This window comes from Neoarius graeffei, chromosome 14 (genome assembly GCF_027579695.1).
Source record: "Neoarius graeffei isolate fNeoGra1 chromosome 14, fNeoGra1.pri, whole genome shotgun sequence".
Lineage (NCBI taxonomy): Eukaryota > Metazoa > Chordata > Actinopteri > Siluriformes > Ariidae > Neoarius > Neoarius graeffei.
This window is the reverse complement of record NC_083582.1, coordinates 15,091,203-15,117,859: the sequence shown is the minus strand read 5'-3', so window position 1 is coordinate 15,117,859 and position 26,657 is coordinate 15,091,203. Positions and strand designations below refer to the sequence as shown.

Below are 26,657 nucleotides of genomic sequence, written 5' to 3'. Positions count from 1 at the left end.
CAGCTGGGATAGGCTCCAGCTTGCCTGCAACCCTGTAGAACAGGATAAAGTGGCTAGAGATAATGAGATGAGATGAATGAGATGATTGTATTGTATATTGGCTATTCATAATGAGGCATATGTCAGTTTTACTTGCCTTTTTATCACTAAAATATTTGTTGTATATTTACTTGTATTTATTGTGTTAAGCATGGGAGCTTCTAGCATAATTAGATATAAATAGTGTTGACTCTTATATTAAAGTACAGTGAATGATTTACACAATAAGCAAATAAGCTATTCATGATGAGGCATATGTCAGCTTTACTTGCCTTTTTATCACTAAAATATATGTTGTATATTTATTTGTACCTCTTGTGTTAAGCATGGGAGCTTTTAACATATTTAGATATAAATAGTGTTCACACATTAAAGTACAATTAATGATTTATACAATAAGCAAATCATACACATTTTTAATGATGCATTAGCCATTTTACATTATAACTTAAGATTAGCAAATAGTGTGTGACACTGGAACACAGGAGTGATGGTTGCTGAAAAAGGACCTTTGTATGCCTATGTAGATATTCTATTAAAAATCAGCTGTTTCTAGCTATAGTAGTCATTTACAGCATTTATATCTAGACTATATTTCAGCTCAATCAAATGTCATTTTAATTGAAAGTCTGTTAAGTAAATTGTTGTGAAAAAAATGGCAATTTCTGAGTGATTCCAAATTTTTGAAGAGTAGCATAAGTCATGTAATTTCCCAGCTCCTGGCATTGTGCCATTTTTATAAGGTTAATATTATTAGACCTTTGCTCGAACTTCAACTTTTAGCAAAACCATTGCATGTTTTGTTGAAAGAATGTTGTTTCTTCTGTTTCTGGGCATGATTTCCCATTATGCTTTAGGTGAAGATGAGCAGGATGCATATGTTCACAGGCATCCAGATTGTGTGCCTGGCCATGCTGTGGATAGTGAAGTCAAGTCCATTGTCACTCGCCTTGCCCTTCATCCTCATCCTGACCATCCCGCTGCGTGTGTACCTCAGTCGCCGTGTCTTCACCAAGCTTGAGATGAAATGCGTAAGTTACAAATCACATCACTAGCCAACAAAGGACTGATAGTATAACCTATAGACTTATAACTATTGCCTACATTATAATATAATATTAATTATATGAGAAGCGAGAAACCTGATATTGGGTCACAGCAAATTTCATGGATTTATTATAAAGAGGCTTATTTTTGAAGATAAATTTTATTAAATATCTCCTTGCAGAAAACCAACAATTAAAATCTCAACAATTGCACATTTTTAATCTGTTTATGTTGAACATCCACCGTACAAGTCTCTGTAATTACATATTTCTCTGTAAAGCTGTCACTATATAAATTATAAATTACTAGAATAAGTACATTACTGTAATCCAGCCACTGGGGATGCATAAGTGTACTCTTGGTGCCAGTCCCAAGCCCGAATAAATTGGAGAGGGTTGCGTCAGGAAGGGCATCCGGTGTAAAACTGTGCCAAATCTAACATGCAGAATGAAGAGAGAAATACCATACCGGATCGGTCGTGGCCCGGGTTAACAACGACCACCTCTGGTACTGTTGGTCAACAGGGTGCCGGTGGAAAGTGTGCTACTGTTGTGCCAAAATGGAGAAGGAGAAAGAGAGCGTGAAAGATGGAAGGGAAGGAGCTTAGAATTGAAGGTAGGAACACTGAATGTGGGAACATTGACTGGCAGAGCAAGAGAGTTAGCAGGTATGATGGAAAGAAGGAAGTTGGACATTGTGTGTGTGCAGGAGATGAGGTGGAAAGGATGTAAGGCCAAGAACATTGGAGATGGATGCAAGTTGTTTTATTATGGAGTCGATGGAAAGAGAAATGGTGTTGGTATTGTTTTGAGGGGAGAGTTGGTCAACAATGTGACTGATGTGAAGAGGGTGTCAGATAGAGTGATAGGCATGAAGTTGGAGATTCAAGGAGTGGTAATAAATGTTGTGTGTGTGTACGCCCCACAGGTTGGATGTGAGAATGAAGAGAAAGAGTCTTTCTGGGAAAAGATGGATGAAGTGGTAGAAAGTATACCGAGGGAGGAGCGCGTGCTGATAGGAGCAGATTTCAACAGACATGTTGGCAAGGGAAACAGAGGAGATGAGGACGTGATGGGCAGATATGGTGTAAGAGAGAGAAATGTTTCCACATTTCTCTCTCTTACACTATATCATCTCATTTCTTCCCTAAGCTCCTTCTGATGTTCAACCTCTTTTAGTTTCTACCACTAAATCAACCATGATGGTTGATTTTTCAAAGAAGGTGAATTTGGCAATAGTCAATACATACTTCGAGAAGAAAGAGCAGCACAGGGTGACGTTTAAGAGTGGAGGAAGATCTACACAGGTGGACTACATACTCTGCAGAAGGGGTAACCTGAAGGAGACTGGAGACTGTAAAGTGATGGCAGGGGAGAGTGTAGCTAGACAACATCAAGTGGTCGTGTGCAGGATGAGCTTGAAAGTGAAAAAGAGGAAGTGTGAAATAGTGAAGCTGAAGATTAAGTGATGGAAACTAAAAGAGGTTGAACATCAGAAGGAGTTTAGGGAAGAAATGAGACGAGCATTCAGTGGTCATGGAAGTCTGCCAGAAGATTGGAATACTACTGCTGTACTAGTAAGAGAGGCAGCAAGGAAGGTGCTAGGGTGGTCATTGGGAAGGAGGAAGGGAGACAAGGAGACATGGTGGTGGAACAAAGAAGTGCAGGAAATTATAAAAGAGAAGAGGCTATCAAAGAAGAATTGGGACGACCAGAGAGACGAGGAAAGCAGGCAGTTATACAGAGAGACGAGGCAGAAGGCAAAAAGAGTGGTAGCGAAGGCGAAAGCAGATGCATACCAGGAGTTGTACAAAAGACTGGAGACCAAAGAAGGAGAGAAAGACCTGTACAGACAAGCTAGGTAGAGAAACAGGGAAGCGAGGGATGTACAGCAGGTAAGAGTGATGAAAGATGTAAATAGCAAGGGCGGCTGGTGCATAAGGACGATTGGGCGACGCACTGCCAAAACAAAAAAAAAAAGTTTTTTTTCTTTTTTTAAAACAAACTTTCACCAGCGCTGCTCGAGGCCATTTTAATCTGTCTCTGGGTATCATTGTCCAATCAGGGTGGTCTTGCTTCTAGAGTACTGCCCCTTTTGGGGCTATTTCATTCACGCTGAAAATCGCCCAAGAGTTCACTGATAGAGTCCCATGTTATTATATTTTTTTCTCCTGACTGACACTTCAATGCAATCTCTATGGGTTCCGGGGGGGCTTGCCCTAACGTGCTTACATCACTGCGAAGCGTGGCAAAGTTGCGTTCGATCCGCTCAGTTTCTGAAGTGAGATGGATGCGGAAAGCAATTCAGTGCGGTCCTTAAAAGAAGTTCCATTTAGTCAGCGATCAAATCAAGTTAAATTGGCAACAAAACAAGCTGGACCCCCCTCGACCAAATCTAAACATAAAACAAATTTTGACAAGGGGGGAAATCATATACTCGAGGTTTTACTTCAACATGGTCCCAGCGCAAATCCTGGCGAGCTGGCTGCGAGAACGCCTCAGCGGTTTTCTGCTCCCCCTGCTTACTTTTCCACCCTGGAGGTGGCTCCACGGACAACACTGCTTGGACGGTCACTGGAGTTTCGGACATGCATCATTTGTTGGAGAAAATAAAAAAAACATGAGTCATCAAAGATTCACATGGGCAGCTGCCTGAAATTTTCGGCTTTTGGGAGAGTGAACATCGCTACACAGCCGGATGAGGGCTACAGGTTAGCAGTTCACCGCCACAACGATGAGGTGAGCAAGAACAGGCACATATTAAACCGGCTCACCCGATGCGTGAAATTTTGTGGAGTGTTCAAGTTAGCTCTACGAGGCAAAGACGAAACTGAGGGCTCCAGTCACCGTGGTGTTTTTCTGGGTTTGGTTGACTTCGTGACTCACACACACACACACACAGTCACAGAATCCGTTCACTTTTGATGTTTTCAATGTGCATTTTTATATTTGCCACACTTTGCTCTGAGAGTTAGCACTTTGGTAATATCCTTGGTAAATACCAGTAATTGCAAGATCTAAAGATCCACTCATCTATTTATTCAACTGCTATTGTTATGTTAGCCAACTATTTACAATGTTTTGTTACAGTAAGTGCACTTTCCTGTTTGTCCTTAAGTTGCACAGTCTGTAAAATTCTTGCTGGTCATGGAGTTTGAAGTACAAAATCTATTTACAGAACATTCTGTAGAACAGTTGACTTGCTACCTACGGTAGGTCAATTTACTTCAGTCCTGTGGACATTTATGGTCCATGTAGACATAACGGGGGAAAATTGCCCCCCCTGAAAAAAAATTCAGGAGCCGCCACTGGTAAATAGAAATGTGCTGACAAACAAAGAGAGTGTATTAAGAAAATGGAAAGAGTACTTTGAGGTAGAGGCCTGCATGGGACAGAATTTTCAGTCCCGCTCCCACAAAGAATTATGATTTTCAGTCCCGCTCCCGCCCGCACCTGCCATATTTTGTCCCGCTCCCGCCCGCAAATCCCGCATGATGCAGACATTCGCATTTGTAGCGGTTCGCTAGGCGTGGGTGGAGCACAGAGGATGGCAAGACAGAGATCAGGTTCGGATATGGCTTTTATTGTTAACCTTTTCAGCCTTAACAATGTTTTTCTATTCGGAGACTAGAGGCACAGACTAGCATCTCGTCCGGCGATGATCTCCCCTGCTCTCCGCTCTCCTTCCCTAAATAGGGCGCAGTCACTGGGAAGACACACAAACACAGGTTAATTGCCATCAGGTGTAGTGATTCTGCCACTTACCTTCCCTGACTCCACCATCCTGTCACAGACCGGCGCTTGACCACGCCCCCGCTGCCACATACCCCCACCGCCCGACTCAGGCCGGGCGGCCATCCTTGATGGGAGAGGAAGTCCGCCACGACCATCTGCGCCCCCGGCCTGTGGCCCACCTTAAAATTGAAGGGTTGGAGTGCCAAATACCAACGGGTGATCCGCGCATTGGCATCCTTCATGCGGTGGAGCCACTGGAGGGGCGCGTGGTCTGAACAGAGGGTGAAAGGGCGCCCCAGTAGGTAGTAACGGAGGGCGAGGACCGCCCACTTGATCGCCAGACACTCTTTCTCGATCGTGCTGTAGTGCCCCTCACGCACTGACAGCTTCCTGCTAATGTACAGGATGGGGCGGTCCTCCCCCTCCACCTCCTGGGACAAAACCGCCCCCAGCCCTCTGTCCGACGCATCGGTCTGCAACACAAAGGGGAGAGAAAAGTCAGAGGAGTGTAAAAGTGGCCCCCCACACAGTGCAGCCTTCACTTTAGAAAAAGCCCGCTGGCATTGCTCCGTCCACCGGACCGGATCTGGTGCCCCCTTTTTAGTGAGATCAGTCAGCGGGCTGATGACGTCCGAATAATTAGGTATAAACCTACGGTAATAGCCAGCCAGCCCCAGGAACTGTCTCACCCCCTTTTTGGTCTTGGGCCTCGGGCAGGCCGCAATCGCTGCCATCTTATTAATTTGGGGACGCACCTGCCCGTTGCCCAAGTGGAAGCCCAGATACCGTACTTCCACCTGCCCAATCGCACACTTCTTTGGGTTGGTTGTGAGCCCCGCTCATCTCAGCGACCTAAGGACGGCCCTCAGATGTTCGAGGTGCCTCTGCCAGTCATTACTATAGATGATAATGTCATCTAGATAGGCGGCCGCATAAGTGGTGTGAGGGCGGAGGACTCTGTCCATCAGCCGCTGAAACGTAGCGGGCGCCCCAAACAGCCCAAACGGAAGGGTGACGAATTGGTCTAACCCAAACAGTGTGGAAAAGGCCGTTTTTTCTCGGGATAGTGGAGTCAAGGGGATCTGCCAATATCCCTTCGTCAAATCCAGCGTCGAATAAAAGCGAACAGGGCCGAGTCGATCGAGCAACTCATCAATACGAGGCATCGGGTATGCATCGAATTTAGACACCGCGTTGACTTTTCTATAGTCCAGACAGAACCGGACCGATCCATCGGCCTTGGGTACCAAGACCACCGGGCTGCTCCAGTCACTGTGGGACTCCTCGACGATGCCCATTTCAAGCATGGTCTCAAGTTCTTCCCGAACCACCTTTTTTTTGTGTTCGGGTAGCCTGTAAGGGCGGCTACGCACTACTACCCCCGGGGGCATCTCTATGTGGTGCTCTATGAGGTTAGTGCGACTGGGCAGGGGCGAGAACACATCCAAAAACTCGGTCTGCAACTGGGTGACCTCCGTGAGTTGGGTCGGGGAGAGGTGGTCTCCACAGGGGACCAGAGAGGTGCATGATGCCAATGCCCCCTTTTGAACCCCCAGCCCCAGCTCTGCCTTCTCCGGAACCACCGACACCAACGCCACAGGGACCTCCTCATTCCAGAGTTTAAGTAGGTTGAGGTGGTAAATTTGCAGTGCCCCAGCCCTGTCCGTTCGCCTCACCTCATAGTCGACGTCCCCGACTCGCCATGTGACCTCAAAGGGTCCTTGCCACCTGGCGATCAATTTGGAGCTCGATGTGGGCAACAGTACGAGTACTTTATCTCCCGGTGTGAACTCCCTAAGGCACGTACCCTTGTTGTACAGGCGGGTTTGCCATTCTTGGGCCTGCTGCAAATTCTCCTGGGTTAGGTGGATGAGCGTGTGGAGTTTTGCGCACAGGTCCATAATGTATTGAATTTCGTTCTTGCTGTGTGAAGGTCCCTCCTCCCAATTTTCCCACAGCACGTCTAGGATGCCGCGCGGCTTACGCCCATATAATAATTCGAATGGGGAGAACCCCGTGGAGGCTTGGGGGACCTCTCGCACTGAGAACAACAAGGGCTCGAGCCACTGATCCCAATTATGTGCATCCTCACTTACGAATTTTTTAATGATATTTTTGAGGGTGCGATTGAACCGTTCCACTAAACCATCCGTTTGTGGGTGATACACGCTGGTGTGGATCGGCTTAATCCCCAATAACCCATACAGTTCGCGCAGTGTCCGTGACATAAATGTGGTGCCTTGATCAGTCAGAATCTCTTTCGGGATTCCAACTCGGGAGATAACGCGGAAGAGCGCCTCTGCAATACTGCGTGCTGAGATATTGCGCAGAGGCACTGCTTCCGGGTATTGCATTGCATAGTCCACCAGAACTAATATAAAGTGGTACCCTCGTGCTGACCGATCTAATGGTCCAACGAGATCCATCCCAATTCTCTCAAACGGGGTCTCGATTAATGGGAGGGGGCACAAAGACGCTTTTGGAACGGCCGCCGGCCAGGTGGATAAGGCGCCATACCATAAATCCGGGGACCTGGGTTCGATTCTGGCCCAAGGTCATTTCCCGATCCCTCCCCATCTCTCTCTCCCACTCATTTCCTGTCTCTACACTGTCCTATCCAATAAAGGTGAAAAAAGCCCCAAAAAATATCTAAAAAAAAAACTTTTCAGCCTTAACAACGTTTTTCTATTCGGAGACTAGAGGCACAGACTAGCATCTCGTCCGGCGATGATCTCTCCTGCTCTCCACTCTCCTTCCCTAAATAGGGCGCGGTCACTGGGAAGACACACAAACACAGGTTAATTGCCGTCAGGTGTAGTGATTCTGCTACTTACCTTCCCTGACTCCGCCCTCCTGTCACAGACCAGCGCTTGACCACGCCCCCGCTGCCACAGCGTTATTTATCACGAAAGTTCTTGTGATTGGCTTGGGGAATTAAACATGCTGAGCTTAGCTGAGCTCTCCACTGACCGATCCTTCACCTAGCGCACATACCGAGGGTGCGCGTTGCCAGGCGGCATGCGCAGCTGAGGCTTTACAGAGATACCCATTGTGAGCTTCACTAGAGGAGCTCTGCTCTTCTGCCATGATTGGAGATCTCAAACATGGAAGAGTGGAAAGGAATCGGAAACGTACATGAGATTAGACCACTGTGGCAGCGGGGGCGTGGCCAAGCAGCAGTCTGTGAATGGAGGGTGGGGTCAGGGAAGGTAAGTGGCTAGATCATTACACCTGATGTCAATTTGTGTGTGTGTGTGTGTGTGTGTGTGTGTGTGTGTGTGTGTGTGTGTGTGTGTTGCAGGGATGGAGTATAAAGGGAGGGGGAGAGGAGAGGGATTCGCTCCCCGACCACAACACATGAGTGAGTGAGTGAGTGAGTGAGTGAGTGAGTGAGTGAGTGAGTGAAAGAAAGAAAGCTGAAAAGCTCAATAAAGTGAGTGGGTGTGAACACGAACTCTCGCCTGCCGTGCTTCTGTGCTCCACCCACATCGGGGATTACTACAGTGGTGCTAAAACCCGGGACATACAGTGCGGGTTTCAGCACCACTGTAGTAATCCCCGATAAACACAGTTCACTTTATTGAGCTTTTCAGCTTTCTTTCTTTCACTCATTCACTCACTCACACACGTGTTGTGGTCGGGGAGCCAATCCCTCTTCTCTCCTCTCCCCCTCCCTTTATACTCCATCCCTACAACAAACAAACACACACACACACAAATTGACATCAGGTGTAATGACCTAGCCACTTACCTTCCCCGACCCCGCGCTCCATTCACAGACTGCTGCTTGGCCATGCCCCCACTGCCACAACCACATCTGCAAATTTAGGCATCTTAAAATGTTTTTATTAATGCCAAATAAAATATCCAGCACAAATTATATATGATAGACATAAATTAATAATTTATAAATTTTATTTTAAACACGTTTTTAGTTAGCGGGACTGCAGCTTATCACCTCTCCCGCCCGCTCCCGCATTGTGCACTCCCCCTCCCGCCCGCGCCCGCAATGAGCTTTCAAAATTTGTCCCGCGTCGCACTGCTTTGCATCAGGTCCCGCGGGAGTGCAGGGCTCTACTTTGAGCAAGGACACGTTATCCTAATGGGCTTCATGGGCAGCTGCCCAGGGCCTTGGCCACTAGGGGGCCTCGGAGGTAGCGAGATTGGAAAATATGAAATGATATTTTCAAAAGTTTTGATCATATTGATAACATTTTTGATGCATTTCGCCACCCATAAGGAAGCCCACCTTGTCCCGTCGCATAAATCACCCGTCATTGTCAATATGATCACTGTCCACCATGTTTTCACACGCTATGCCAGCTTGAGTTCAATGATTTAATTAATGACTTCGCTTTCCAGAAAAGTAGGAAAGTGCTCTTGTAAGCTGACCCATGGTTGTCAAACTGAATGCGCAAAGCTGTGTGCCACTGCTGTTTGGGACATTACGTGTGTGAAAGGATGAAATGTTTCACATAGCCTAACATTTTGAGATTTTTTTTTCTGAGAAGCAAGATATAGAGCCCTGCACTCCCGCGGGAATCCCGCAGGACCTGACGCAAAGCAGTGCGGCGCGGGACAAATGTTGAAAGCTCATTGCAGGCGCGGGTGGGAGGGGGAGTGCACAATGCGGGAGCGGGCGGAAGAGGTGATAAGCTGCAGTCCCGCTAACTAAAAACGTGTTTAAAATAAAATTTATAAATTATTAATTTATGTCTATCATATATAATTTGTGCTGGATATTTTATTTGGCATTAATAAAAACATTTTAAGATGCCTAAATTTGCGGATGTGGTCTAATTTCGCGTACGTTTCCGATTCCTTTCCGCTCTTCCGTGTTTGAGATCTCTGGCAGAAGAGCAGAGCTCCTCTAGTGAAGCTCACAGTGCTTCAGAAGTAAGTGCTGCTTTAAAAAGAGGTACATTGCTTGAAACGCACCCCTGAACGTGAGCTGTAGATATTTATGCTCAAATCCACTCAAAGTAGGGGGCAGGGCACCATCATGCTGTGTCTTTAAATTATATTAATTTTTATAGGCCTACTTGTATTTCCTAGAATGTAAATGTGAGGAGTGACATATAAGCTATGTGCAATGTACAATATTCTTAATATCCACTGTAGATTTTGGTAGGTGTGTTGGGTATCTCTGTAAAGCCTCAGCTGCGCATGCCGCCTGGCAACACGCACCCTCGCTACGTGCGCTAGGTGAAGGATCGGTCAGTGGAGAGCTCAGCTAATCTCAGCATGTTTAATTCCCCAAGCCAATGACAAGAACTTTCGTGAGAAATAACGCAAACGTCTGCATCATGCGGGATTTGCGGGCGGGAGTGGGACAAAATATGGCAGGCGCGGGCGGGAGCGGGACTGAAAATCATAATTCTTTGCGGGATCGGGCGGGAGCGGGACTGAAAATTCTGTCCCGCACAGACCTCTAGCAAGATATTTTTCTTTCTTTGTTATCGCTCTTTGTTTTCACAAGTTAAAAGTCGCCTGGATTCCAAAATGAAAACGAACGGTTATATACCAAATGAATGTTCTTGTTCTGAATACTAAAGAAACTGTTGTAGGCCTAGGTTATGTTCTTGACATGTTGTTCATTGACTCACTCATTCAAAGGCTTCTTGAGGCTAAACTTTAGTTAACCAGACTTGTTAACTGTGATGTCTGATGGATTTTTTCACCATGCAATTGCCTATTTCACTATTGCTTTTTCTCGATGAAATAGGTGTTGATGGATATAAAGTTTTATCATTCAATAGTATTTCTAATTGTGCCACTGTCATTATTTAAGTTTCTGTGTCTAGTTAGACAGGCACGTCTGAGGGGGTGAATTTGCTGAGCGTAGTTGACAACAGGCGGGGGTGGGGCCTCAGGGGTGTGTCTGCCCAGGGCCTCGGCAAGGGTTAACGTGGCCCTGACTTTGAGGATTCATTAAATGAGGAGAATCCAAGAGAGAAAAGGTCAGATTCGTTGGAGACAGCAAATCAGGAAGCAGAGTTGGTTAGTAAGGATGAGGGTGAGGGCAGCCATGAAAAGAATGAAGACTAGGAAAGCAGTCAGACCAGATGGTATCCTGATTGAGGCTTGGAGATGTTTGGGTGAGACGGCTGTGGAGTTCCTAACAAGATTGTTTAATAAGATCCCAGAGAATGAGAAAATGCCAAATGAATGGAGAAAGAGTGTGCTAGTCCCAATATACAAGAATAAGGGAGATGTACAGAGCTGCAGTAATTACAGAGGAATAAAATTGATGAGCCACACCATGAAGCTATGGGAAAGGGTATTGGAGGCGAGATTGAGAAGAGAGGTAGCAATCTGTGAACAGCAGTACAGGTTTTTGCCAAGGAAGAGCACATCGGATGCAATTTTTGCTTTAAGAATGTTAATGGAGAAGTACAGAGAAGGCCAGAGAAAGCTACATTGTGTGTTTGTAGACCTGGAGAAGGCATACGATAGAGTGCCGAGAGATCTCATCTCATCTCATCTCATTATCTCTAGCCACTTTATCCTGTTCTACTTTATCCTGTTCTACAGGGTCGCAGGCAAGCTGGAGACTATCCCAGCTGACTACAGGCGAAAGGCAGGGTACACCCTGGACAAGTCGCCAGGTCATCACAGGGCTGACATATAGACACAGACAACCATTCACACTCACATTCACACCTACAGTCAATTTAGAGTCACCAGTTAACCTAACCTGTATGTCTTTGGACTGTGGGGGAAACCGGAGCACCCGGAGGAAATCCACATGGACATGGGGAGAACATGCAAACTCCGCACAGAAAGGCCCTCGCCGGCCACGGGGCTCGAACCCGGACCTTCTTGCTGTGAGGCGACAGCGCTAACCACTACACCACCGTGCCACCCTGCCAAGAGATGACTTTTGGTATTGTATGAGAAAGAGTGGAGTGAATGAGAAATATATTAGAGTGGTGCAAGACATGTATGAGAACAGTGAAACAGCAGTGAGGTGTGCAGTTGGAACAACTGAATGGTTCAAGGTGAAGGTGGGACTCCATCAAGGATCTGCTTTGAGTCCTTTCTTGTTTGAAATAGTGATGGATAGCTTGACGGACGAAGTGAGGCAAGAGTCACCATGGAACTTGATGTTTGCGGATGATATTGTGATATGTGGTGAAAGTAGAAAGGAGGTTGAGTTGGGTTTGGAGAGATGGAGGTATGCATTGGAACGAAGAGGAATGAAGGTGAGCAGTAGCAAAACAGAATACATGTGCATTAATGAGAATGGGGATGAGAGTGTAGTGAAGATGCAAGGAGTAGACGTAAAGAAAGTTGGTGAATTCAAGTACCTGGGGTCAACTGTGCAGGAAAATGGGGGCTGCGATAGTGAGGTGAGAAAGAGAGTGCAGGCAGGGTGTAGCAGTTGGAGAAGGATTTTGGGAGTCATTTGTGATAGGAAAGTCCCAGCAAAAGTGAAAGGTAAGATGTATAAGACAGTAGTGAGACCAGCTGTGATGTATGGATTGGAGACCGTACCCTTAACGAAGAGACAGGAGGCAAAGTTGGAGGTGGCGGAGTTGAGGATGTTAAGGTTTGCGATGGGAGTGACAAGGTTGGACAGGATAAGAAATGAGCACGTCAGAGGGACAGCACATGTGGAGAGCTTGGGAATTAAGCTAAGAGAGATGAGACTGAGATGGTATGGGCACATCCTGAGATGAGATGCAGAGCATGTGGGAAGGAGAATGTTGAGTATGGAGCTGCCAGGCAAACGAAAATGAGGAAGGCCAAAGAGGAGATACATGGATGTGGTGAGAGAGGACATGAAAGTGGCAGGTGTGGTAGAGAAGGATGCGGAAGACAGGGAGGAATGGAGACAAAAGAGCCGCTGTGGCGACCCCTAATCGGGAGCAGCCAAAAGAAGAAGAAGTACATTAATGTAGCTGTTATATGCTGCTATAGAAAAATCTGACCAATTCGAATCCAGAATTCAGCACTGGTATTCGAATTAACTGATTATTATTATTATTATTATTATTGGAAATTATATAAATTATTAAAGTGCAATAAAGTTTTGGGAATCCACTTATATAAAACTGAAATTCTCCTGTTTAATAGGTTTATTTTATAATTGTAATTTTTGTTGTTGTTGCTGCTGTTGGAAATGCTCTATATTACCTTTTATTAAATGGATGTTATAAAGTTTACAAAGTTATTAATTCCTCTCATTTCATGTCTGTCAGTTGGATGCTGTTGATGTCAAAGTGACATTTGAGGAGGAGCCCGGAGTGGACGTGTATGCAGAGACTCGGATGCCATCATAAATGTGTTACACCAATGAGGCAAAAGCTACTTTGAGTCCCATAACAACTTGTGATATGGAGATGCTTAATAAATGTAGTATACCTACCAATATCTCCAAGTTAAATGTAATCATTTTATGACTTTCTCTATGCCACTTCAACTGTAATTTTAAGTATAAAATAACTTTAAAATACCTCAGAGAGGAAATTTGTCTTGTATCACTACTGCAACAAAAAATAATGATAAACAGTACAGACAAATGGTATAAAAATCACTGTTGAATTGTGTTTAAAAAATGTATTATGGAAAAAAAAATAAAAGCTTTGGAGTCACTGGTAACCAGCTATCTATTTATTTTATTGTAAATTTCTCTTTATTTAAAAGTAAAATGTACTTTATATTTTATATATATATATATATATATATATATATATATATATATATATATATATATACAGTGGTGCTTGAAAGTTTGTGAACCCTTTAGAATTTTCTATATTTCTGCATAAATATGACCTAAAACATCATCGGATTTTCACACAAGTCCTAAAAGTAGATAAAGAGAACCCAGTTAAAAAAATGAGATAAAAATATTATACTTGGTCATTTATTTATTGAGGAAAATGATCCAATATTACATATCTGTGAGTGGCAAAAGTATGTGAACCTTTGCGTTCAGTATCTGGTGTGACCCCCTTGTGCAGCAATAACTGCAACTAAACATTTGTGGTAACTGTTGATCAGTCCTGCACACCGGCTTGGAGGAATTTTAGCCCATTCCTCCATACAGAACAGCTTCAACTCTGGGATCTTGGTGGGTTTCCTCACATGAACTGCTCGCTTCAGGTCCTTCCACAACATTTCGATTGGATTAAGGTCAGGACTTTGACTTGGCCATTCCAAAACATTAACTTTATTCTTCTTTAACCATTCTTTGGTAGAATGACTTGTATGCTTAGGGTTGCTGTCTTGCTGCATGACTCACCTTCTCTTGAGATTTAGTTCATGGACAGATGTCCTGATATTTTCCTTTAGAATTTGCTGGTATAATTCAGAATTCCTTGTTCCAACAATGATGGCAAATCATCCTGGCCCAGATGCAGCAAAACAGGCCCAAACCATGATACTACCACCACCATGTTTCACAGAAGGGATAAGGTTCTTATGTTGGAATGCAGTGCTTTCCTTTCTCCAAACATAACGCTTCTCATTGAAACCAAAAAGTTCTATTTTGATCTCATTTGTCCACAAAACATTTTCCAATACCCTTCTGGCTTGTCCACATGATCTTTAGCAAACTGCAGATGAGCAGCAATGTTCTTTTTAGAGAGCAGTGGCTTTCTCCTTGCAACCCTGCCATGCACACCATTGTTGTTCAGTGTTCTCCTGATGGTGGACTCATGAACATTGGCTAATGTTAATGTGAGAGAGGTCTTCAGTTGCTTAGAAGTTACCTTGGGGTCCTTTGTGACCTCGCCGACTATTACACACCTTGCTCATGGAGTGATCTTTGTTGGTCGACCACTCTTGGGGAGGGTAACAATGGTCTTGAATATCCTCCATTTGTACACAATCTGTCTGACTGTGGATTGGTGTAGTCCAAACTCTATAGAGATGGTTTTGTAACCTTTTCCAGCCTGATGAGCATCAACAATGCTTTTTCTGAGGTCCTCAGAAATCTCCTTTGTTCGTGTCATGATACACTTCCACAATCATGTTGTGAAGATCAGACTTTGATAGATCCCTGTTCTTTAAATAAAACAGGGTGCCCACTCACACCTGATTGTCATCCCATTGAATGAAAACACCTGACTCTAATTTCACCTTCAAATTAACTGCTAATCCTAGAGGTTCACATACTTTTGCCACTCACAGATATGTAATATTGGATCATTTTCCTCAATAAATAAGTGACCAAGTATAATATATTTGTCTCATTTGTTTAACTGGGTTCTCTTTATCTACTTTTAGGACTTGTGTGAAAATATGATGATGTTTTAGGTCATATTTATGCAGAAATATAGGAAATTCTAAAGGGTTCACAAACTTTCAAGCACCACTGTATATATATATATATATATATATATATATATATATATATATATATATATATCTCAGTGGCAGCTCCTGAATTTTTTTTCAGGGGGGGCAATTTTCCCCCATTATGTCTACACGGACCATAAATGTCCACGGGACTGAAGTAAATTGACCTAGGTAGCAAATCAATTGGCCGAACTTGTTTTTGCCTGGTAAATTCAGATATCAATATAGACAATATCTCTTCTCTCCACTAGGTGGCAACACTGAACATGTTAAAGGTGGCAAACTAAGGTAGCCTAGTAAACTAGACCCACCCGCCTAGCGGCCAAAAATATTTTTGCCTACGAGTGGCAAATATTCACATTTAGTCTGGCTTGCCAGGCTAAAACTAAGGAAGATTCATTGTGAAGCCTTCAAAGCAAAACATTTGGCATCACAATCAATTAATATTACATTACTCATTTATTTTCTCATATTTTTCCAGTATTCTATAATAAGTAGACACAAATTCTTAATTATAAACATATTCTAATTTCTTCATTCTAAAGAATGCAATTAAAGTGGCAGGATATAAATCCAAAACAAGTGTTTATTTAAGTTTTGAAAAAGATGAAGAAAAGCATAACCATCAAACAAACATGTGCAGCTTAATTATGTGTTTTTTATATGGAATTGCACCATTTTAACAACAAATAATAATTCTAAATAAATTCTGCAGTTTTTTTCCCAAGAATTCCTCCAGAAAGCCATGCCTTAAAAGGAAATTTAAAGTATTACAAGCATGTCAATGAACACAAAAGGCTTTAGTTATTTAGCTATATACACACAAGGTTACACAAGGTTTTGTAGTCAGTGCAACTTGGCTTAACAAGTTGGAAAAAAGGTAAGGTGCTGCTGGCTCCAATGAACACACATACTGTACAATATACAAAAACTGAAAATATGCTTAATTTACACCAAGTCAGAGAGAACTTGAGGCTACTGAAATATTCCAAGCATGGCAATGTTAAACTGCCATTGGTAAAACAAAAACATGGCAATGTTAAACTGCCATTGGTAAAACAACTGCCATTGGTAACACACACACACAAAACTTTTGCCTACTAAATTCAAATATCAGATATCACTGTACCGTCTGCTGTGCTACTTCCAGGGTGGAAGAGAATGCAAGGGTAGCAAAAAAGAGCATTGACTACATCACAGCCAGCTAGCCAAGTTTTCCGGTGGTACCAGTTCTTGTTAAAACCTCTTGAGTAGGTCTTCTCCCCCTTTGTAGACACTTGCTTGACGATGTTTAAATTCGGTCTAGGAGGTCCTAGCTGTTTGATTGCCGTTTTCTCCTCATTGGCACGACGACTAAAGGGAACTTCTTTCAGAGACGCTATCGTATTGTTGCACTCAACACTCGCCATCTTCTTCATAGAATGTTCACACATTTCCCACGCAAGTTGCGTTTTCCAGCCCAAAATTATGTTCAAAACCCGCCAAAATGCACTTAAAACAACACTTGCGCAGCGCAACAGGCGTATGATGTAAGCACGCTGCTTGTGCGAGCACATAAAACCTAATAGAAAATGCATTGGGAGCATGATTTTTGAAAAAAACGTACATACCATTAGTGTCAATGGGAGATTTTGGGGCAAATCTGAACCTGACAGAAATCGCACCAAAAGGGCGTGGCTACACCAGGCGCAACCTTAGCCTGATTGGACAATGACATTACTGTTGCCATGGTAGTAGGAGTAGATTAAAAAAAAAATCTCCCTCCCTGTTTGGGAGTGCGTCGCCCAAATCGCCCCTATTAACGAGCCGCCAGTGATATATATATATATATATATAATGCTGTCTTGATATAAGTGCTTCAACACCCCCCCCCCAAAAAAAAAGCCTATAAAACTAAATTTTTTAATAAATTAAGAAAACAAACAATGCTAAATGACTTTTTCCCAGGAATTTTTTTCAACAGCATAAATCCATCCATTATCCATAACCTGCTTATCCTGTGCAGGGTCGTGGGCAAGCTGGAGCCTCTATGAGACTTGTGGTGGCATACCCAATATAAGCCTCATAATAAATGGATTTTTGAAAAACTGTGTTTGTTGTTGAACAAAGAGAAACTTATTACTGATGTTGTAGAATTTTCTGTTAGGAGGCATTTATTTAACATTTATGGAACGAGTCTCAGTTGTAAGCATTTCCTATGATTTCTTGGTAAAATGATAGGCTGTGTGTGTGTGTGTGTGTGTGTGTGTGTGTGTGTGTGTGTGTGTGTGTGTGTGTAAGAGAGAGAGAGACTGAGGAAATGCTATTCTGATAGCCTGGGCCCGCCCATCCTAAGTGTGACGCAACACGGGGGCCTGTTGTGAACTTAGTCTGGCAAGGCAAGCTATCTCCAGCTCTTCCAAGCTCCTGAAAAATCGGGAGCCAATCAACTTTGAGCATCTCCAACGGCCCTGGGTAGAGGCGTGTTCAAGGCAGTGACGTAGTAGAACTGCGACCGGAAGCCATAGATTGTTTACACAATCTATGCCGGAAGCGCTTCATTCACTAGAAACATTACGAACATGGAGCAGCGGCAAGCCTTTGACACAGCGGTAGATGCTGTATTGAAAGCATTCAACGGGAAGTTCTCATTGAAAATGGAGCAAAGAGCAGCCCTGGAGGTATTTATCTTCTTCCTGTTACTCAAGCAGTTTCCGTCGCATCACATACGTCAGAGGAAAGGGTGATGTGATTGGTTTAAGCTTCATCACAGCCTTTTCTGGCTTCGACCAGTAGCAAACTGAGGCATTTCAGGGAGGCGGGTCAACCACGCGCTTTGGGAAACGGTTGGGCTTAATATCTTTGCCAGACCAATGCTCACAGAGCTTTGAAGTTGTGTTAGCCAGACTACTATTCTGAGGGAGTTTTTCCTTGCCACTGTCGCCACATGCTTGTTCATTGGGGATACAGTAGTGCTTGAAAGTTTGTGAATCCTTTAGAATTTTCTATATTTCTGCATAAATATGACCTAAAACATCATCAGAGTTTCACACAAATCCTAAAAGTAAAGAGAACCCAGTTAAACAAATGAGACAAAAATATTATACTTGGTCAATTATTTATTTATTGAGGAAAATGGTCCAATATTACATATCTGTGAGTGGCAAAAGTATGTGAACCTCTAGGAGTAGCAGTTAATTTGAAGGTGAAATTAGAGTCAGGTGTTTTCAATCAATGGGATGACAATCAGGTGTGAGTGGGCACCCTGTTTTATTTAAAGAACAGGGATCTAGCAAAGTCTGATCTTCACAACGCATATTTATGGAAGTGTATCATGGCACAAACAAAGGAGATTTCTGAGGACCACAGAAAAAGCATCGTTGATACTCATCAGGCTGGAAAAGGTTACAAAACCATCTCTATAGAGTTTGGACTCCATCAATCCACAGTCAGACAGATTGTGTACAAATGGAGGAAATTCAATACCATTGTTACCCTCCCCAGGAGTGGTCAACCAACAAAGATCACTCCAAGAACAAGGCGTGTAATATTTGGCGAGGTCACAAAGGACCCCAGGGTAACTTCTCAGCAACTCTCACATTGGCTAATGTTCATGTTCATGAGTCCACCATCAGGACAACACTGAACAACAGTGGTGTGCATAGCAGAGTTGCAAGGAGAAAGCCACTGCTGTCCAAAAAGAACATTGCTGCTTGTCTGCAGTTTGCTAAAGATCACGTTGACAAGGCAGAAGGCTATTGGAAAAATGTTTTGTGGACGGATGAGACCAAAATAGAACTTTTTGGTTTAAATGAGAAGCGCTACTGTGGCAACGGGGGCGTGGCCAAGCATCGGTCTGTGACCGGAGGGCGGAGTCAGGGAAGGTAAGTGGCAGAATCACTACACCTGACGTTAATTAATGCATTTGTGTGTCTTCCCCAGTAACCGCGCCCTATTTAAGGAGAGAGAGCGAGAGCAGAGGGAGCTCTCTCCCCAACCAGACGACGGATGTGTGTGCGTGTGTCTGAGTGCGTGTGAGAGTAAATATAGAAGCTGAAAAGATAAATAAAAGAGTTTTGTGAACCCAGTTCTGGCCTGCCGTCCTTCTGTGCTCCACCAACCTACACGAACTGTCACAGTGGTGCTGAAACCCGGGATGAGCACAGAAGAGAACAGCCCCATGGAGTCCTCCCCCTTCACAGACCTGATCCACACCCTCACCACAGCCCAACAGAGCCAGCACCAGGTGCTGCTTGCCCTCCGAAAAGAGCAAGAACAACAATTCAAGGCCCTGGTGCTGGCGCAACAGGAAGATCGTCGGGCGTTCCGGCACCTCCTCGCGTCAGCGGGGTCCACCATCTCCACCGCCGCGGGCTCTTCCCCCTCACCCTCACGAAGATGGGCCTGCAGAACGACCCTGAGGCCTTCCTCACGCTCTTTGAGCAGGTAGCAGAGACCTTGGGGTGGCCGGTGGAACAGCGGCAGCGCGCCTCCTCCCCCTGCTAATGGGAGAGGCGCAGCTGGCCGCGCTACAGCTCCCTGCTGACCACTGGCTGGCCTACGTGGACCTTTGCCGGGCCGTCCTCCAGCGGGTGGGGCGCACCCCCGAGCAACAACGTCAGCGCTTCCGCGCTTTGCGCTTGGAGGAAGTCGGCCAGCCGTTCACGTTTGGCCAGCAACTCCGGGACGCCTGCTGGCAGTGGTTGAGAGCTGACAACAGTGATACCGAGGGACTCATCGACCAGGTGGTACTGGAGCAGTTCATCGCTCGTTTACCAGCAGGAACCGCAGAGTGGGTCCAGTGCCACCGCCTGGCATCGCTGGATCAGGCAATCGAGCTGGTGGAGGACTATTTGGTGGCTGTCCCGACGGCAGGACAGCAGACGACCTCTTCTCTCCTCTCTCTCTCTCCCCCCTCCTCCTGTGTCTCCTCCTCGCCCCATTCCCCCACTGCGGAGGCGGGGGCCGGCGCCACCCCAGCTGGCCCGCCGCACCCACGGTGCCCTCCCGTTTCTCCCTTCTATGTCTGTCTCTCCCCCCCCTCAGGTGAGTGAGCCCAGAGCACTAGTGCAAAGAGGAAGCCCAGGCCGGTTTGCTGGCGCTGTGGGTAGCCGGGCCACCTCCAACAGCAGTGCTTGGTAATGGAGGTGGGCGCGGTGGTTCGGATCCCCGACACGCCAGGAGCCACCCTCGATCGGGCCGGAGCGTATCGCATACCGGTGAGTATCCAAGGGGATACATATCAGGCGTTGGTGGATTCTGGCTGTAATCAGACCTCAATCCACCAAAGCCTGGTGCAAGACAAGGCATTGGGGGGAGCACAATTGGTGAAGGTGTTGTGTGTGCATGGGGATGTTCACAACTACCCTCTAGTGTCAGTACACATTCTTTTTCGAGGGGAAAAATTTATAGTGAAGGCGGCGATTACTCCTCGCCTTACCCACTCGATAATTTTGGGGACTGATTGGCCAGGATTTGGGGAATTAATGAGTCATCTAGTGAAGAGTGGGTCTTGACATAGTTTAACAGGGGGAGGTCCCAGTGTCGCATTGGTGGGAGCAGCTGTCACAGAGCCGTCTACATCAGCTCCGCGTCAGAGCGAGGAGCCGCCGGCTCCTCCTCTTTCTGTTGGGGAATCCCTCGCGGATTTTCCATTAGAGCAGTCGCGAGACAAGACTCTGCGGCATGCGTTTGACCAAGTGAGAGTAATCGATGGTCAAACGCTCCAGCCAAACGCCACCCTGTCCTTCCCCTACTTCGCAATTATGAAGGATAGATTATATTGAGTGATGCAGGACACTCAAACTAAAGATCGAGTCACGCAGCTTTTAATTCCAAAGAGCCACTGGGAATTGGTATTCCAGGCGGCTCACTTTAATCCCATGGCTGTACACTTAGGGTAGGATAAAACACTAGCCCGAATAATGGCCCGGTTCTATTGGCCAGGAATTTGTGGCGATGTCCGTAGGTGGTGTACGGCGTGCCGCAAATGCCAGTTAGTAAATCCAGCGGCCATTCCAAAAGCGCCTTTGCGCCCTCTACTGTTAATCGAGACCCCGTTCGAAAGAATTGGGATGGATCTCATCGGGCCATTAGATCAGTCAACACGAGGGTACCGCTTTATATTAGTTCTGGTGGACTATGCAACACAATACCCGGATGCAGTGCCTCTTCGCAATGTCTCAGCACGCAGTATTGTGGAGGCACTCTTCCGCATTATCTCCCGAGTTGGAATCCCGAAAGAGATTCTGACTGACCAAGGTATCTCGTTTATGGCACGTACACTGAACGAACTGTATGGGTTGTTGGGTATTAAGCCGATCCGCACCAACATGTATCACCCACAAACGGACAGTTTAGTTGAACCGTTCAATCGCACCCTCAAGAATATAATTAAAAAATTCGTAAGTGAGGACGCACGTAATTGGGATAAATGGCTCGAACCCTTGCTATTTGCAGTGCGAGAGGTCCCCCAAGCCTCCACGGGGTTCTCCCCATTTGAATTGTTATACGGGCGTAAGCCGTGCGGCATTCTAGACGTGCTGCGGGAAAATTGGGAGGAGGGACCTTCACCAAGTAAAAATGAAATCCAATACGTTATTGACCTGCGTGCAAAACTCCACACGCTCATGCACCTAACTCAGGAGAATTTGCGGCAGGCCCAAGAATGACAAACCCGCCTGTACGACAAGGGTACGCGCCTTAGGGAGTTCGCACTGGGAGATAAAGTACTCGTACTGTTGCCCAGATTGAGCCCCAAATTGGTCGCAAAGTGGCAAATACCCTTTGAGGTCACACGGTGAGTCAGGGACATTGACTATGAGGTGAGGCGAACGGATAAGGGTGGGGCGCTACAGATTTACCACCTCAACCTGCTCAAACTCTGGAATGAGGAGGTCCCTGTGGCGTTGGTGTTGGTGGTTCCGGAGAAGGCGGAGCTGGGGCCGGAGGTTCAAAAGGGAACATTGGCATCACGTACCTCTCCGGTCCCCTATGGAGACCACCTCTCCCCGACCCAACTCGCGGAGGTTGCCCAGTTGCAGACCGAGTTTTCAGACGTGTTCTCGCCCCTGCCCGGCCACATCAACCTCATAGGGCACCACATTGAGACGCCCCCGGGGGTGGTAGTGCATAGCCGCCCTTACAGGTTACCCGAGCACAAGAAAAAAGTGGTTCGAGAAGAACTTGAGGCCATGCTCGAAATGGGCATCGTCGAGGAGTCCCACAGTGACTGGAGCAGCCCGGTGGTCTTGGTACCCAAGGCTGACGGGTTGGTCCGGGTCTGTGTAGACTATAGAAAAGTCAACACGGTGTCTAAATTTGACGAGTACCCAATGCCTCATATTGATGAGTTGCTCAATCGGCTAGGCACGGCTCATTTTTACTCGACACTGGATTTAACAAAGGGTTATTGGCAGATCCCCTTGACTCCATTATCCCGAGAAAAAACGGCCTTTTCCACACCGTTCGGCTTACACCAATTTGTCACACTTCCTTTTGGGCTGTTTGGGGTGCCTGCTACATTTCAGCGGCTGATGGATAGGGTCCTCCGCCCCCACGCCACCTATGCGGCGCCTACCTCAACGACATTATTATCTATAGTAATGACTGGCCGAGGCACCTCGAACATCTGGGGGCCGTCCTTAGGTCGCTGAGGCGAGCGGGTCTCACAGCCAACCCGAAGAAGTGTGTGATTGGGCGGGTGGAAGTACGGTATCTGGGCTTCCACTTGGGCAACGGGCAGGTGCGTCCCCAAATTAACAAGACAGCAGCAATTGCGGCCTGCCCGAGGCCCAAGACCAAAAAGGGGGTGAGACAGTTCCTGGGGCTGGCTGGCTATTATCGTAGGTTTATACCTAATTATTCAGACGTCACCAGCCTGCTGACTGATCTGACTAAAAAGGGGGCACCAGATCCGGTCCAGTGGACGGAGCAATGCCAGCGGGCTTTTTCTAAGGTAAAGGCTGCACTGTGTGGGGGGCCACTTTTACACTCCCCTGACTTTTCTCTCCCCTTGATGTTACAGACGGATGCGTCGGACAGAGGGCTGGGGGCTGTTTTGTCCACGGAGGTGGAGGGGGAGGATCACCCAGTACTGTATATCAGTTGCAAGCTGTCGGTGCATGAGGGGCGCTACAGCACCATTGAGAAAGAGTGCCTGGCGATCAAGTGGGTGGTCCTCGCCCTCCGTTACTACCTGCTGGGACGCCCTTTCACCCTCTGTTCGGACCACATGCCCCTCCAGTGGCTCCACCGCATGAAGGATGCCAACGCGCGGATCACCCATTGGTATCTGGCACTCCAACCCTTTAACTTCAAGGTGATCCACAGGCCAGGGGCGCAGATGGTCATGGCGGACTTCCTCTCCCGTCAAGGGGGGGGAGTCGGCTGCAGGCCAGATGGCCGCCCGGCCTGAGTCGGGCGGTGGGGGTATGTGGCAGCGGGGGCGTGGTCAAGCATCGGTCTGTGACCGGAGGGCGGAGTCAGGGAAGGTAAGTGGCAGAATCACTACACCTGATGTTAATTAATGTGTTTGTGTGTCTTCCCCAGTGACCACGCCCTATTTAGGGAGAGAGAGCAAGAGCAGAGGGAGCTCTCTCCCCAACCAGATGACGGATGTGTGTGCGTGTGTTTGAGTGTGTGTGAGAGTAAATATAGAAGCTGAAAAGCTAAATAAAAGAGTTTTATGAATCAGTTCTGGGCTGCCGTCCTTCTGTGCTCCACCCACTTACAAGGCCGGATTAACTATATGGGCCAGGGGCACTAACCACTCACAGCCAGTGGGGGGGCACCACATGACAGAAACTTTAAAAATATTTTTTCGTGAATGTTTGTACACTTAAAATGGTTATACACTTGACATTGTTAAATAGTCATATATAATTCATTATGAACACTAATTTCATAAGAACAACAACAATAATCATAATTCTGAGCAAGAGTGGCCTATGTGACCATTAACCCCTCCTTTCCTCAACCTGTCAGTTAAGCCAGTCCACCTACGGTGAAATGTATCAATTTTTTTAAAACTGCGGTAGAAATGAAAAATGGACAGACATCAATTGAGTGGTTGTGCGAAGAGAAAATTAAAAAAAGAGAAAGACTCCAGGCGTGTAGCTGCAATTAAAAATGTTCCAGTGTTGGATCGTTTTTTTATAAAAACATCGACAACTGCTGTCACTACCAGCGCGGAAGCCGAAGCTAGTGAAATCAGCGATGTTAGTGAGGGAGATGGCCCTGCTAGCACTAGCCGGGGAGATGCTATAACCACAGCCAGTGTTAGCCGAGGGGTCGGCGACGACGAGGAAGATGGGAGCGAGGGAGACCCCGGGGAGGAGGATATGTGCGAAGCCACTTTAAGCCAGGTAGAGATCAGTTCATACCATGGTGACGAGAAGGAAGACGAGGGTGTTATGGATGTCAACCCAGCACAGCCGACGCCAGTAGAACACTTCTCTATTTCAACTGATCCTGTGCTATGGGGAGATCTAATGGAGTTGAAAAAAGAACTGGCTATTGCTAATGGTCCCGCCACCTACCACAACCGGGTGGCTAAATATGCAGCATCTGCATGGCACGACGGTAAGAAAACCAGATTTCTTACAAATGATCTCTTTCAATGCCAGCTGCCGAACAAACAGTCAGTGTCCAGAGATTGGCTAATCTACTCCCCTTCAACTGGCATGGTTTATTGCTTCGCGTACAAATGCCTGGCTGTGCAGCAAAATGCCTTCACATCAGGATACAGTGACTAGAAACACCCCGACCGAGTCACAGCTCATGAGAAGAGCGCAAGCCACCGCGAATGTATGCTCGCACTTCTGAGGAGATCAAGGAATGTGGGTACAGTGGATACCGTACTCAGGCAGCAGAAAGAGGATGTGGCGAAGTATTGGAGAGAGGTTTTGCGACGCACTGTGGCCGTGATAAAGTTTTTGAGTGTGCGAGGTTTGGCGTTCAGAGGAGACAATAAGCTGCTGGGGTCGTCTGGCAATGGCAATTACCTTGGGCTGATTGAACTAATCGCAGAGTTTGACCCATTCCTGAAAGAACACCTGGACAAGCACGGCCAAAAGGGAAGAGGAAACACATCTTACCTGTCATCTACAGTGTGCGATGAGTTGATCTGCTTGATGGGCAAGAAAGTGAAGCGGAAGACAGCATCCGAAATTCAGCGTGCCAAATACTTTTCCATCATTACGGATTCGACGCCCGACATGTTGCACACTGACCAGCTGACTTTCATCTTCAGATGTGTGAGTGAAGAAGGTGAAATACTCGAGCGATTCATTGGTTTCGAGCTCATTTACAGCCACACAGGAGCAAGCCTCGCTGAGTGTGTTATGAAAATGACAGCTGATCTCGGTTTAGACCTGTCAAACTGTAGAGGTCAAAGCTACGACAACGCCAGCAACATGTCTGGAAAATACAATGGTCTTCAGGCTCACCTGAAAAAGGTCAATCCCTTAATTCACTATGTACCCTGTGCTGCACATTCCCTCAATCTCGTGGGGGTGAACAGCATTGAGGACAGCTGCCCCACCACACGGAATTACTTTGACTTTCTTCAGTCACTTTATGTGTTCTGTGCGAAGTCCACGCACCGCTGGGAAAAAATGTTCCGCAACACTGATGTGATGAGGACTCTCAAGCCATTGTCAAATACGAGGTGGACCTGCAGAGCAGATTCGACGAAGGCACTGAGAGAAAACTACAAGGTCATCAGAGAGGCTTTGGGCAGATTTTCCACCGATCCAAATGAGAGGGGGGACACCAGATGTGAGGCCTCATCACTCTGCGCTCATCTTGATAAGTTGGAGACAGCGGTCCTGACACGTGTGGGATAACATACTCTCCAGATTTAAGACCACCACAGAGGCGTTGCAAAACCACAACATTACGCTGGACACTGCAGAGCACCTTTTGCAGTCACTGCGTTCATATGTGGCATCGGAGAGGGATCAGTTTGACAAATACGAGAATGCTGCTCGAGATATCGAAGGAGTTTGTCATCTGTACGAGGAAGAGATTAAATGGGTCAAAAAAAGAAAACTTTTCCCAGATGAATCGGGAGACAGCAATGCCCTGCTTGGCCTGCACGGCAGCAGAAGATTCGAGGTGGAAACCTACTATGTGATCTTAGACAAGTTGCTGTCTTGTCTTGACAAACGCATTGGCGCATACACAGAGTTAAACAAACTGTTCAGTGTTTTGTTTAACATGGACACAGACTGTGATAACGTGCGTAAATGTGCTTCTACACTCTCCTCCGTGTATTCGGATGATCTAGACAAAGACTTCGGCGAAGAACTCATCCAATTCAAGACATTCGTCCAGGAAGAGAAAAAACGTTCTCCAGCAACAATGCTACAGCTTCTACACACACATGGACTCCAAAGCACATTTCCAAACGTCTTTGTGGGACTCAGAATCTTCCTAACCTTGCCCATCACCAATGCAGAAGGCGAGAGGTCGTTCTCCCGGTTGAAGCGGGTGAAGAATGAACTGAGGACTACGATAACACAGACGCGTCTGACAGCACTCTCACTG

General features: G+C 46.3%; 1 protein-coding gene across 1 annotated transcript in view; it reads left to right on the top strand.

Annotated features, from left to right (window-relative positions):
• Nucleotides 1–13,228, top strand: part of slc4a1b (solute carrier family 4 member 1b (Diego blood group)) — a 103,110-nt gene extending 89,882 nt beyond the window's left edge. The window contains exons 16-17 of the mRNA XM_060939349.1: nt 897–1,070; nt 13,025–13,228. Of these exons, the coding sequence (XP_060795332.1) occupies nt 897–1,070; nt 13,025–13,105 (255 nt within the window). The 3' untranslated portion in view covers nt 13,106–13,228. The remainder of the gene's footprint in view (nt 1–896; nt 1,071–13,024) is intronic.
• Nucleotides 13,229–26,657: the final 13,429 nt, after the last annotated feature.